Consider the following 14,326-nt stretch of genomic DNA (forward strand, 5'->3'; position numbering starts at 1 on the left):
TGACTCAACAAAGACAATTGACTTGGTTGATGATATGAGACACAGATAAAAGCCAACGTTTTAATCGACCTATTATTTACTCAGTCTAGATATTTGAGAAAGACCCTTTATAAAACAACTCGGTATAGACGACGATTTCATACGACAGAATTACTATTGATGAAAATAGGTGACGAACTCAATCTCAATAAGTACAATAAAGATTTTTTTAGTATAATGCTCAGACGAAAACTACAAAAAGGCAGGCTCTCCAATTAGATTAACTATTGTCAACTAAAACTGTTTTTGAAATTGCTTGTTATTGCATTGAAATGAAATAATGATGTCAAAGGTAACAAACGTAAAACAAGACAATTAGCATACTTGCATTGCAGGGATGCTAAGCTAATAGTTTTGCTGATTGCACATTAAATTTAATGTCAATCGAATGTGCTGTGATGTGAATGTGAAGGGTTTTTTTTTAGAAGCAATTAACGAACATAAAATGAAATAAGTTTAATAACACTATATACATTTCGGGAATAATATTTTTTGTTTATATATGTATAAATAATATATACATATTATTGTAGTAACTCTACAAGATTACTGTAGTCCTGTACACTATTCTAAATTATGTTAGTGTCTCTTAGTCATAATCAAGTTTTTTTTTTTAATTAGTTTCTGATTTGTCGTAACGTTCACCTACTACTTACTACTAAGTTTCACTAACTTTTTTACGTACTTCAACGACTCCATTTTTTTCCACACTAACTTCGTTTTTCTCTCCAACTTTCTCACTATTCTTTTCATCTTTAACTTCACAGACTTCATTTTTTTTCTCAGAAACTTCTTCGTTTTTATCTTTAACTTTATCGGTATTATTTTCTTCATCTTCCGCTACATCATCATCTTGCTCATCATCAGTGTCATCTTTCTCACCATCTTTTTCGACTGGCGCGTCATCAGACGGCTCATAAGAGTGTCCTTTCAATTTCTCCAGCCAGGTAGCCATGGATTCGTCCTGTATCTCGCCCTTGATAATGTTAGGGAATATGTGTTCGTGTGTGAACTTTTGGACGGTGTCCTCTACCTCGGTCCATGTTAGACTGTCGTGGCTGTCTTTGAATTTTGTGTCGTACCTATCGTAATGTACCTGTAATTATAATATATTTATTATTTTGTATAGGAAAACGATAACAGGATAACAAATAAACTGAAATTTGTAGTTTTATTTTTTTGAGATCCAGTCGTATATGCTAAACTGTCGTAAAAATACTATATAAACTATTAAATAACGCATGGCAAAAATTAACATGATAAATATCTCGTGATTGATTATTATTATAACGTAAAAAAAATAATTATATTGATATGGCTGACGAAATCCAAAAACTTTAAATTAAAGAAATAGTCAAAGTTAATACGTTCCGATTCTCAACTGAACATACGGCCTCACCTTATCTAAAACAAGACCCAAGCCCGGAGCAGTGGGTATCATGACCTTCTCCTTTCCAAACACTTTGTCCATTATCGAGATGTCAACGAGCCCTCGACACACTGCTATGGTCAAACCTATCATTTTTCTGATTTGATGCAACATGAAACTCTGCCCCTGTAATAATAAGTTTTAGTCATAAATTTCACTATTAAGGTGGATGTCTAGGGATGGGATGCCGATTATCAGCCAAAAGATGGCGTCACTGTGCACGAATTGTGGATTTTCACTATTTCTCCCAAAATACAAAGTTTCATAAGATGTGTTGATATGTGCGAAAACTATAAAAAATACTACATCCAAATCGAGACATGTTCAACTCAACATTGTCTCATTTCGTTATTACCGGAATCCAACTGCAAAATATTGCAATTTCTTGCATTCACGCACACTTACATACCTAAAGTCAGTGTCAAATGTCAGTAGATTTGGAATGTTACAATAAAGTATCCTAGAGGGCGCAGTGCAGCGCATGAAATTTTATTTTTTGTAAAAACAATTTAGAATTTAAATTCTTATTTGTGACATTGACAAGTAACTTGGAACCAACTGGAATTTTGAAACGTAAATTGTCATGTGCTTGTGGCACCCACAACATCTGTTTTGAATAAATTTAAGCTAGTTACAATGATTCTGGGTTCAAATCACGACGGTGCTTATTTTTTTTGTTTTTTATTTTTATTTTATGAAAAGTTTTATAATTTATATATTGTTATTCTTATTATCAATTGAAAATGACGCAAATTATATTAGGTACCTAAAATTAAAAAAACGCTTTTAACGTTACCTTAGTAGTAACGTAACACTACTAAGCTGGCGTGTGAGTCACATTGTTGGGGAAGAAATGAGAAACAGAAAAAATCAAAATATATCGTTCTTTAAACACAATAAAATATTGTGATTATGATGGGATGTGAACTCGTTCATTTAGGTATACCTTATATATTGTTGTACATAATTATAATTATGTTTCCTTACGTTTATACAGCAGTCAGCCTTACTTTCTGTACCTATCGTAAATATCGTAGTCATTGTTGGTCAGTCCTAAAAACTATACCTAACTATAGTTCGTTTTTTTAAGCATTAGAAAGAACTACAAAGAAGGTAAGCGATCTTGACATGTCTTTTAATAGAAAAACGTTTTTAAAAAATCGGTAACTATTACTTATGAAAGCAGAAGATTATAAATGATCGTATTAGATTCATAATTGTTACATATTTGCCGTAACTTATTTTTAAAATGTGTTTTTCAATTAAAAGACGCATCAAGATTGTTTACCTTATTTCTAAAGCTAAAAAAAACGAACTATAAAGTAAGTAAGTATACCTTTACCTACATTTTATTGAAATTATACATAGTTACCATTTTACATAAACACCTAATGTTCTATCTAGATAGGTTTTTAGAAAATGCAATGCTAAAGGATATTGAGAGCATTTCCACGCTGGATGACTATATGGTCAGCCTTTCCACCTTTTCTAATATATATATACCTATTAAAACTAATTTAGAGTTAAAATAAATACTATACATTATATTATTATTTAGAAAAACAGTACTTAACCGTTTTAGTTAAGTTTTTAAAATGTACCTCCAACTTTTCCGTCCCCGTTGTCTAAGAGAACTAAGAGCCCGACCCGACAACCACGGAGACTACGCCATCGGAACGTTGGAACTCGGAGGTAAATTTTAAAAACTTAATTATACGCGATTAGGTAAGTCCCGTTTGATAATGATTAAAAATCGTAAAATAATCATGTGATAAAAAATAAGGTCATAAAAAGCCAAAAAAATGAAATAAAATAAATACAAAAAGAAATGAGTCTTTGTTCGTGGTTTGAACCCTGTCATGCTGTTCAACTTATTAGACTTATACTCATTAGCTAAAAGCCACTAGACCATTTGACCATAGTAGACCCGGGCGAAATATGCCTTCTTATTTAAGTAAGTAACCCATTACTGTCAAAAATATCAAGTTTGAATTGATTTGAAATATAATTTTTCATTGTCGAATTATTGACATCCAAACGTTGCGAGCATGTTGCCCTTTAAACCAATTGGCAACGTCGCGCGGGGAAACCTTCTATAAATGTATGTCCTTTTATATTTTGTTATTTATGAATTTATGACGATTCTTCTAATACTTATGTTGCAAATTGATTAAATTATCGAGAGAAAAATGCTAATGCAAAGAAAACAAGAAATATCCGTTTCATTTCGCATGCTATGAAAGACGGTCATTGTTGTTGTAAAAGGTGTGCAGGAAATGATAGGGTAGACCGGGGGCAATAGTACCATTTTTTGGATAATGGTTCCTAGTTCAGAATGTATAGGAGTTGAACCAAAACTGTACGTACCTACATATGAAATAGTAGGTTATTGATTTACGTATTTTTGAGGGTAATTGTTGTTAACGGTAAGAATATGGTAGAAAATCCCGTTTTTGGTCAATGATTCCTTGTGTTACAATTAGGGCTTGCAATATCGGATGGTCTCCAATTCCGGAACTGATTTTCGATATTGGATTCGAATTCCGGAATTCCGGAACTGGTTCCGGAATTAGGGGTTATCGTATTTTACTTATTTTTTTTGTAAAATCCAACAAAAAATGTGAAATTCTGATACTTTACGTTTATTAAAGTTAATATTGTGCGTGCGTTATGACAAGTCACACCGCTTGCTTGAGGTGTTTTTTTTTTCCAATTCATAAATAAATGTACGTTTACGTGTCTGATGAGCGAATGCTCTTTAAGGAACCTTAAACTAACATATCTCATAGTAAGATAATCGCTACTCACAATTATGACAAGTGTAACTCAATTCCTGGCCCCTATTTCACCAAGCCGACAGTGACATATGTCGAGTGTCAATTGCCAAGTGACAGGTGACAAGTGACAATTTAGTAGACTGTTTTTGTATAGAAATGCTTATAAACTTGACACGCCTTTAGTTACAATTGTCAATCTTTCATTTAATGACAATGATTTGATGAATCAAGAGTAGTTTTTATAAGTCGACATGTTTGTCAATTTGTCGGTAATTCTTGACATGAAATCGGAGCTGTGTCAGGCTTAGGTGACAATTGTAGTGTTTTCGTTGTTAGCAAACCCCGTTATTGGCAAACGTTGGCAAAACAAACTTTGTACCCTAAATTCGCCTTTAGGGTACAAATAAAAATCGCTTTTAAATTCTTCTTAACAAGCATGAAATCATAATAACACTATAAATAGTAATTGTTGCCTACGAAGGCGTTTAGTACTTCAACATTTAGGATTTGGAATAAGTTTCAGTATAGTTTTGATTGAGTTGGGGACAGGTAGCGAAATTAGGTATGTTTAGGTAAATAGGTAGGTATTGTTTTTTTTATAATTTACTTGGGCGAAGTTGGGCACTAACGGTAAAGTTAGGGTTTTGGTTAGAAAATGAATCTACGCGAAAGTAACAGAGGTGACATTCTTATACAAGGGAATACATAAAGTAGGTAAGAATAGATTTCTACTTTGACGTCACTGCACTTGCATTTGCAGAAAAAATAACTTAAAAGTAACAAAAAAATAATGCTTTCACGCCTTGTCAACAAATAATGTAGGTACGCTGCATTAGGTGGGATTGGGATCTCAATCAATATCATGTTAGTGATGACAACACGGTACACAGAAAGCAATTAACGATATCTTGTCAAGAATTGACAAATATATCGACTAGTAAAAATTACCCTTGTTTCACAAAATAATTGTCATTAAATTTAAGATGGACAATTGTACCAAAATACCTGTCATGTTTATATGAAATTCTATACAAAACAATCTACAAAATTGTCACCTGTCACTTGTCAATTGTCACTCGACATATGTCACTGACAAATGTCGGTGTGGTAAAACAGAGGTCTGTCATTTTTTGACAATTGCCATACCTGTCGTAGTTGGTGAAATAGGGCCCTGGTCAGTACACTCTTCATGAGCCCACAATTGACAATTATCACATTGCACCCATGTTTCATTGGATCTGCTTATACTATAAGGCTCACCACAGACTAGGCAATAGTATTCTTCTACAGAATCCTCCTTGTCGTTGAATATTTTTTCCTTTTCCGGTCCCTTTCCCCTTGTCTATTACCTTGCCTTTTCCCTTCCCTTTTGCTTTTTCCGTCTCATATTTTTCCTTTATTTTTGGTTTCTCCTAATGCTTTTTTAATATTTTTGGTAACGTTGTTAAGGAGTCGTTTGTACCGCGGTGTCAATTGTAACGGTACAATTGTCCCCGGCTCACATAGTTACTAATGCCCCCAAGTACCCAAAATTACATAAAGTACTTATATTTCAATTCCTTTACCTAACTCATCCCCATACTGTCCCACAAAAGAAACTTTGATAACTAACTAATCATAATCTAATACCAATCTAACTCTAGGATTATTTGGTTTTGAATAATATGACAAAATATTTCTCGTAAATACTTACTTTGATCACTCGAAAACAAAAATGGTCTCCGCGCACCTCCGTTCCGCGTCGCAGCGAGCGGCCGACTAGTGTAGTGTAGTAAACGAAGCAAGTTGTTGTATGGAGACCCATGCATTAATTTCTCAGTCGATGAAATTTTGCTTGGTTATTGTATAGTATGAGCCGAAACTAACATATAAATATCCAAAAAAAAACCACTCCTAAGTTAGGTATTTATACGTAAAAATACAAATCTGTTTATATATTGAACCGAGTAATTCCTCCGTCCAAAATTATTTTACCAAATAAGTTATTTGTATCAGTATCTGATACTAGAAAAAAATCTACAACTTTTGTCAAACATGAGAATATTTTTTTTACGATAATTCCTTTTTTGGCGCTCATTTTCATCGGAAAATTGCTCTGCCATTTTTTCCTTCTTATATGATCTTAGAATATAATTTGGCGTAGTGGGTAAGAAAATCCAAAAAAAATGCATACCCAAGTTTATGTATTTTAGAACTATAAAAAACTGAGAGTGGAAAATTTCTCAGCCTGATTTCTTTTTTAATATATACTAAGTAGTCACGTATATACTTAAATCCAAAATATCCAAAAGAACTGTCATCCCTTGTACACCCCGCTCCTATACACTGCTCCCGATATGTTTAGTTTTGAATACGCTCGTTATTTTTTTGGATGTTTTTATAGTTGAATGGAAAGAAAACTGTGAACTTAATTCAATAAATAAAATGGATAGAGAAATTTTCCACAGCGAGTAAAAAGGCAATTTCTGAAAAAAAGTATAGTTACATGGTAAATTTTTTAGATTTTCAATTTGTATGTATAAATCGGCAATAAAATGGCATTCCAGTGAAAAAATTAGACTGAGCAATTTTCCGGTCCAAGCCACGCCAAAAAAATATATTTTGTTAATATTGGTATTTCTGCGGGGATTTTTTTTTGATATTTCATATATTGTTGCAATACGTTACATGAACATGTCCGGAGAAGAAAGTTTAAACGGAGCAATTTTCCTTAAAAAGATATTAACGATTTAAGACTTTAGGTATTTACTTAAATACTATTATTATTGTTCTTTGGAAATTTATACAATACTTTTTATTTATTGATACTTTATCATACTGTAAAGCTTTTTCTGGCTGAGGAATTACTGCGGGGTCCACTACCTTTATTTACTACACTAAGTGAGCGGGTCCAGACAAGTATTGGGCTTTATCGTATATACCCACATATTCATATTTCGTTGTAATTGTGAAGATAATAACGATGGTACTATTGCCCCGTGGTACTATTGCACCCGGTTTACCCTACGTTTCTGCACTAGAGCAGTTTAGGTTCCAATTCCAAGTACGATTTTATTATTCTTTTTACAATAAGGAATTGAAATTTGGGTATAAATGGATGTATAACAATTTCCATTCTGATATTTGACTCCCCATTCCATAAATAACGATATTACTTTTGGCCAAATTGTTAATTGAAAGTACCTACTCTCAAAAATACCTAGTATAAAAATGTATTTAAAAAACACATGCATTTTACTTTCCTTATATGCGAAATGAAAAGTAGAGTGTTTTAACTCGGGTGAAAGGCAACATTTTTGAAAAAAATTTCAACAAGAAATGATCACTTGGTTAATAATCTACTAATGTTATTGTTATGCACAAGTAGAACATATAGAATCTTGTTTATTTACAAGAAGATGACATTTTTTTCCACATACCTATATATTTTTGAGGAAAATATAGCTAGGTATTTTAGTTTAAAAATCATTGTTACAATAAATATAGGCTTTTCCAGCGAACATTTATATTTCTGCCGAACCGAAAGCAGAATTCACAAGGCTTTTCGGTGGACGACCGTTACGCGAATGATTGTTTGGACTGACCTTTCTATTAAATGTATAGTTATATAAATGTATTTTATTGTGTAATAATCATAATAATTATTAAGTTATATTAAATCTGGGAATGAAATTATATCAGAAAGGAGACTCTTAAATGAGTATACTCGTAACATGCTTTGTGCATTAAATATATCTCCCTCTATTGAGTGAAAATAAAACAAAATACACAGGTAATCTGTGTTGCGGTTTTAAAGTGCCATCTGTTACACCTTTGATAAATTAAAAATGATTGCTTGTCAAATGAAGTCGCCATGTTAGAATTACACCTACACTATAAGCATCACCCACACAAACAAGCAATGGGGCAAATTTTTACCAATATTCAAAGGCTTTTTTCTTAATAATTTTAATCAAAATCTAGTATTTTTTTACGTTCTGCGAAGACAGAAATATATATACTACCCAAACATTACATATACAAGTGAAGAAACCCTATATAATAGGAGCTAGGGTGCCAAGAAAGTTGTATGAAAATCGAGCAAGGAGAACCACCTTAATCAAGTTTTTATCCCTGACTGTATGAACCAAACCCTCAAACCTATCATGGCTATCTTTGTCGCGCGTGACTGCATAGGTACTCGAAATCGCTCTTAACATATGGAGACGCGCGCGACAACCCTAGTCATGCTAAGGGATGTTTGATGGTACCTTAACATTGCATTTACCAAAAGTAATATATCAGGCAAAATTTTCGCTCAATCAGACATCAAGAATTGTTTAAATTTGTAGGATGACATATTTAAACTGCAACAACCACGAGCCCATGCAATTCAACCGAGTATCATTATTAGTTTTTTCACGTGTAATAATATCACCAGTCTCAGTAACACTAACCTTAACTAATAAAACGGCAAACTCCATATCGGACTCGACAAAAACTTTGTCTATGCTAAATCCCATTATGTACCTCGACGCTGAAGGGTCTTGAAAATGTCTGAAAATAACTCATATATTTGAATAGGTATATAAATACATTTAGTATACATATATTAATAAAAATAAGTTACCTAATTAAATTAAGATATTCACATTCAATTTATTTATTTTTAAGTTGATACTATAAAATTTGGGTGTTCATCTTAACAAGACAAACAAGACTGAATAAAAGTACCTATGTATTTTTTTTTCAGAAACGCTGATGAAGTCACCCCGCTATAATATGCAAATAGACAATGTACAAATACATTAATGAAGACCATATATTAAAAAAAAACTCGTGTATTTTATGTCCGAGGATTAAACTGGAGAAACCATTGTAACAACAAGACATTATATAACTTATCACTTACTTTTTCTCTGTAAAATTATGATAACACTTTGTCCCTTTATAGTACCCCAGAACACTATTAATTTGTTGCATTTTATCAGCACTTATTCTGTATCTCTTTCTCTCATCCCCACTCTCTACACTCAAGCTTGGTTCAAAGGCGAATGTGGGAAGAGTATAGCTGTATGTCCGTGCGTTGCATTTGCATTTTGAGTTGAATTTGTTCGTCACTCTCTTTACGTCGAAAACTCTGATGCATTCTGGAAGTCCTTTGTTTATTTCTTCTACACTTACTTCTAGAGCTGAAATAATTATATTTATGTTAACTGTAGAATATTTATTAAATAATTTATATTATGTCGTTTGTTTTGAATTTAATTGTATCTATATGTTAAACAAAACAAACTTTTGACATGGACGTTGAATTTTTTTTTAATTTAATGAAAGGAAATTCCGTGTTATATGATTTGACGAATAGACTTCAAAAATGTGATTATTAAAAATCGGGTGTGGGAGAACATAGGTAGACAATTAAATTCGGATGGTGCGTATAGTTATTCTGTTTGTAGCTATATTATTTGTAGCTTTTCTAAAGAAAATGTCGTCAGGTGACAACCAAAACTCACTAATTACTATCACAAAATTTCGAACTATATGGGTAGCACATCGTAACTGGTGAATTTCAATATGACTTCGAACTCCTGTGGCCGTTTAAGACATGTAACACTCTTACGGTAGATGTCGCTAGGGTCCCCTTGACCCATAATATGGTGGAAAGGTTTGCTGGCTATAGATGGGGTCTTGGTGGCTCAGATGGCAGAGCGCTGGAGTATCGATCCAGAGGCCGTGAGTTCAAGTCTAACCCAAGACATTGAATAATTCTATGATTTAGACTCACTTGTTTTTAGTCACTCGCGCGACATGTTTCGGAGAGCCTAGGTCTCCTTTCTCAAGCACTAACAGTGCGAGCAGCGTTCACGATGGCCGTGTATCGCGTACTGCGGCTCACCCAAGACAGTAATTTTTCCACTTTTAAATTTATTCTAAGCACAATAATAAATTGCTATGACTCACGTAATTTTAGCGACACGACCTGCCTGGAAGCAGAGACACCCTTGTCAGTCCTGGAACTCCTCTGGAACTGAGTATTTTGCTGGGTGTTGAAGTCCTCCTCGTTTATATATTTCGCTTCTAACAGTGCCTTTAATAAGTCCTCTTCTATCGTTCTGACGCCAGGATTCCTATGAATGATTGTTTATTGTACAAATGTGGAACTTAGCGCCTCAAGGCGTTTGACAGTTTCAAGTATTTACAGAGCGATATTAAAACAGACATTCGAGAAAAGATATAAATAGTAGCTTGTCAAACTTCCCTTATTTGGAATAAAGCCCGTATTAAATAGAACGAAATCCAACCAACCAGGACAATGTTGTTGTAGGAAGTATTAAGCCCGAGTTAAGTTCGCTAAACTGTAATTTCATAACAAGCAAATATCTCTGCATGTAGCACTTATAGGACACATTTTGTAGAAAAGCCAGTTAACCTACAGAAAGTGACTGGCGACTGTGTAGAATAAGCACTTAAGTACGAGTAACTATCAAGTTTTCAACTCTTTGGTTTTGTATAAATACTACATTCATGCACAACATTACCTCTGCATACCGTAATAATCTACTCCACAATATCCCAAGAGCATGGCCATTTTTTTCCTCTTGATCCTCTCAAAAGGCTTATCTCTTTTCTCCTCAGGCGCCCCATTTGCTTTAGTATTGTCTTCCCATTGCCGTTTTCTAAACCGAGTCCTGTTTTTGTTTGGCACGAATTTATCTGATTCTGGCTCTGGGGCTGCTTCCATGGCAGTTATGTGTCTGAGCTGAGTGCCTACAAGTAAAAGGAATTGTTTAACATAATCCTGACCAAACAAAGCAAATACAAATATTCAATTGGCGTACCTACAAAGAAAAAAAAAGGTAGGTAAACTGATTATAGGTAAGTACAGTACCTACCTATGTGTAAAAGAGGGAGAACCTATAAGTGCACAAAGGACCTCGAGAGGGGTAGATATCTTAGGTATGTAAGTGTATCACAAAAATTTTGATAGACAGATGACCTAAAAAGAATTGGTGCAGGTGACTTGATACAAACAGCAAGGAAAGTAAATGGAACGCTTTGGTGGATTTGAATTTCGCGCCTTTTTCTACTGACAAACTTGTTTGACCGGCTATCTATACATTGTTAATTATCTAGGACTAAAAACGAATTTAATATCAAGATATTTTTTTCAATCCACCATTGCATTAACAAAAACAGTTTTATTATTATGCTTAATAATTTTTCAACACGTTTACACTTTGCACCAATTGAATTACAAAATCTGACCAACCAATAGCTGAGGGTTCAACATATTTTATCAAATTATATTCCTTGTAATTTTACTTTGTTTCGTTTAAAGTTAAATTTAATATATTTTGTATAATTTAGAAATATTATTGTAAATTTATGCTTGAAATGCCACATTTGTCATTCATTATTAATATTCCCGGCAAGCCAGCTATCATTATTTATATGTATACAATAGTTTTTATTAAATAATATATTATCAAAAATGAACAATTAATTGATGTGTTTTTGCCAAGGTAAACTAAAATTTATCTACACATTCACAAAAACAAATTAAATTTATAAAAAAAATCTCTGATCACAAAGAATGAAATTGTTTTTCTTTGACAAAACCCAACAACAGAGAATATTCTAGGCAAAGAGCCGAAACAACAACAATATTGACTTATTGACCAACACCTAACAAAAAGTATATTTTAACTGATTTTTTACACCAAAACATTTCAAGAACAGATAAACTAAAGCCTTATTAATTCCATACCAAATTTCAAAATTACTTAATATGTAATTAATTTCAAGCTTGTTTCTATCAATATTGTTGTAAAAGATTGATAATATTGTTACTAGCAACTGAAGAACTTGAAGTAAATTTGAAAAATGTTCTAACATTTTGAACCCGACATTTATTAATTTGATTAATTAGACCCCATACTCCCAACATTATCATACCAAGCTCAGGAATTATAATTTTTAGAACCACAAATTGGAATGTTATTTGTAGTAACAAAACAAAATCAGAGATCAATCAACCAAAGAAAAATGAATACTTTTTCAGACCAAATAAACTTCCGAATGAATATTTTTCTGAATGGAAGACTCAGTGTCACTCGCTCCGAGGTACTCAATTCAATTATATGACCAGCCTAAGTGGATTGTTTAATTGCTGAAGTTATTTGAGCACAAGTAACCAAAAATTCTGTCAATAATTTAAAAAACAGCTCATAAAACGCAACAACACTGAACAGCGGCTGCCTGCAACTGGAATATTCTAGCCCAATATTTGGAGTAAAAGATTCTAGACAAGAAACAAGTGAATTCAGCGTTTATTTTTGCATTGCAATAAGAGGTTATGTTTTTATAAGATCTTATTAGGTAAGTTTACGAGACCATTGACAAACGAATTTTCGTTTCCTACGTTTTTAAACGTAAGAGCTGCAAGGTTTTAGATGAAAATCAAACTGATAAGTGGTGATAATATCACATAATATTTGAGTTTCACAAACCAAAATTAACCATGTGCAAATAACGAATAAGTACAACATTTACAAAATTCTACCTGTGTTGGGAAGCCGTGGCAGGTTTTGTCTTAAAGTATTTACAAATAATTTAAATAATGTCATACCTACACAACGGAATTAAATAATTTTATCAAAATTTCAATAACAACAAACGAGAATAATTAATTCGTGCCGGCTAGGCGGCTACTTGACACTACTTGTCACGTCTCGTCGGCTAGCGGCAGCCATGTTTTAATTCCATTCAGTTCATTCATTCACGATGTGCAGTGAACGAATAAAAAAGGTAGTGTCGTTAACCAAATACCGGTTTTTAACAATCGATGATTATAATCATGGCTCGGCTCGCGGCGCGTCTCGTGGCTCGCCTCGAGCGCGTACAAAAACAACCTACGTAACTTACCCCGGCTACACACGTTAACTATAAATCGTAGCGATGAACCTGTGCAGTCTGATTTGCGCAGTTTTATCTACCGTGTGTATGACAAATCGTTGTCGATTATCGTAACGATTTGTCACACACACAGTAGATAAAACTGCGCAAATCGGACTGCACAATTTAATCGCTACGATTTGTCACGTGTTATGCCGGCTACATACGTAACGATAAATCGTTGCGATAAAACTGTGCAGTCCGACTGTGCAGATAAATCGAACCGTGTGTATGACAAATCGTTGTCGATTATCGTAACGATTTGTCATACACACAGTTCGATTTATCTGCACAGTCGGACTGCACAGTTTTATCGCAACGATTTATCGTTACGTATGTAGCCGGCATAAGTATCATCTACGATTTATCGTTATCGTCGACGATAAAAACCGGGCAAGTGCGAGTCGGACTCGCGCACGAAGGGTTCCGTACCATAATGCAAAAAAAAAAACAAAAAAAAGCAAAAAGAAAACGGTCACCCATCCAAGTACTGACCCCTCCCGACGTTGCTTAACTTTGGTCAAAAATCACGTTTGTTGTATGGGAGCCCCATTTAAATCTTTATTTTATTCTGTTTTTAGTATTTGTTGTTATAGCGGCAACAGAAATACATCATCTGTGAAAATTTCAACTGTCTAGCTATCACGGTTCGTGAGATACAGCCTGGTGACAGACGGACGGACGGACGGACAGCGAAGTCTTAGTAATAGGGTCCCGTTTAACCCTTTGGGTACGGAACCCTAAAAATCGTCCATTTGGTCTGCATACAATCCTATAGGTACTTACGTCTCCGTGTGTCGTGACGATAAAGTCGTGTCGTTACTCGTTGCCGTAGACTTCTTCTTCCTGGCGTTATCCCGGCATTTTGCCACGGCTCATGAGAGCCTGGGGTCCGCTTGACAACTAATCCCATGATTTGACGTAGGCACTAGTTTTTATATTACCGTTACCGTAGACTACCTACCAAAGAATATAATACTCACTACCTACACGATAAAGTATAAAAGCGGCACAAATGAAGAAAATCCTCAAAGGGAAAAGCCATTTATAAATAATTATTAATGTTTGCATTGCATGTTTAAAACGCAGCTAGGTATTCCAGTAAATGTAACGCTGCAGACTTCTAGTCGGGCTTTCTATTAAA

At 33.9% G+C, this 14,326-nt stretch overlaps 1 protein-coding gene across 3 annotated transcripts; it reads right to left on the reverse strand.

The window, feature by feature from the left end:
- Positions 1 to 574: 574 nt before the first annotated feature.
- On the reverse strand, positions 575 to 14,110 carry LOC134669267 (pseudouridylate synthase 1 homolog). Of its 3 annotated transcripts, none has more exons than XM_063526775.1 (7): positions 13,969 to 14,110; positions 10,767 to 10,995; positions 10,189 to 10,355; positions 9,137 to 9,416; positions 8,682 to 8,781; positions 1,439 to 1,594; positions 575 to 1,135 (listed from the first exon to the last, which is right to left on the reverse strand). In XM_063526775.1, the coding sequence occupies exons 1-7, from the start codon at positions 14,093 to 14,095 to the stop codon at positions 698 to 700; spliced, it is 1,497 nt and encodes a 498-aa protein (XP_063382845.1). In that variant the 5' UTR covers positions 14,096 to 14,110; the 3' UTR covers positions 575 to 697. The 3 variants fall into 3 exon arrangements, with proteins under 3 accessions (XP_063382845.1, XP_063382849.1, XP_063382855.1); XM_063526779.1 differs by lacking the exon at positions 13,969 to 14,110 and adding an exon at positions 12,791 to 12,917 and having other exon boundaries at positions 577 to 1,135; XM_063526785.1 differs by lacking the exon at positions 13,969 to 14,110 and adding an exon at positions 12,857 to 12,939 and having other exon boundaries at positions 581 to 1,135.
- Between the last annotated feature and the right edge of the window lie 216 nt (positions 14,111 to 14,326).

The sequence above is a fragment of the Cydia fagiglandana genome, chromosome 1, assembly GCF_963556715.1.
Source record: "Cydia fagiglandana chromosome 1, ilCydFagi1.1, whole genome shotgun sequence".
In the NCBI taxonomy this organism is placed as follows: Eukaryota; Metazoa; Arthropoda; class Insecta; order Lepidoptera; family Tortricidae; genus Cydia; species Cydia fagiglandana.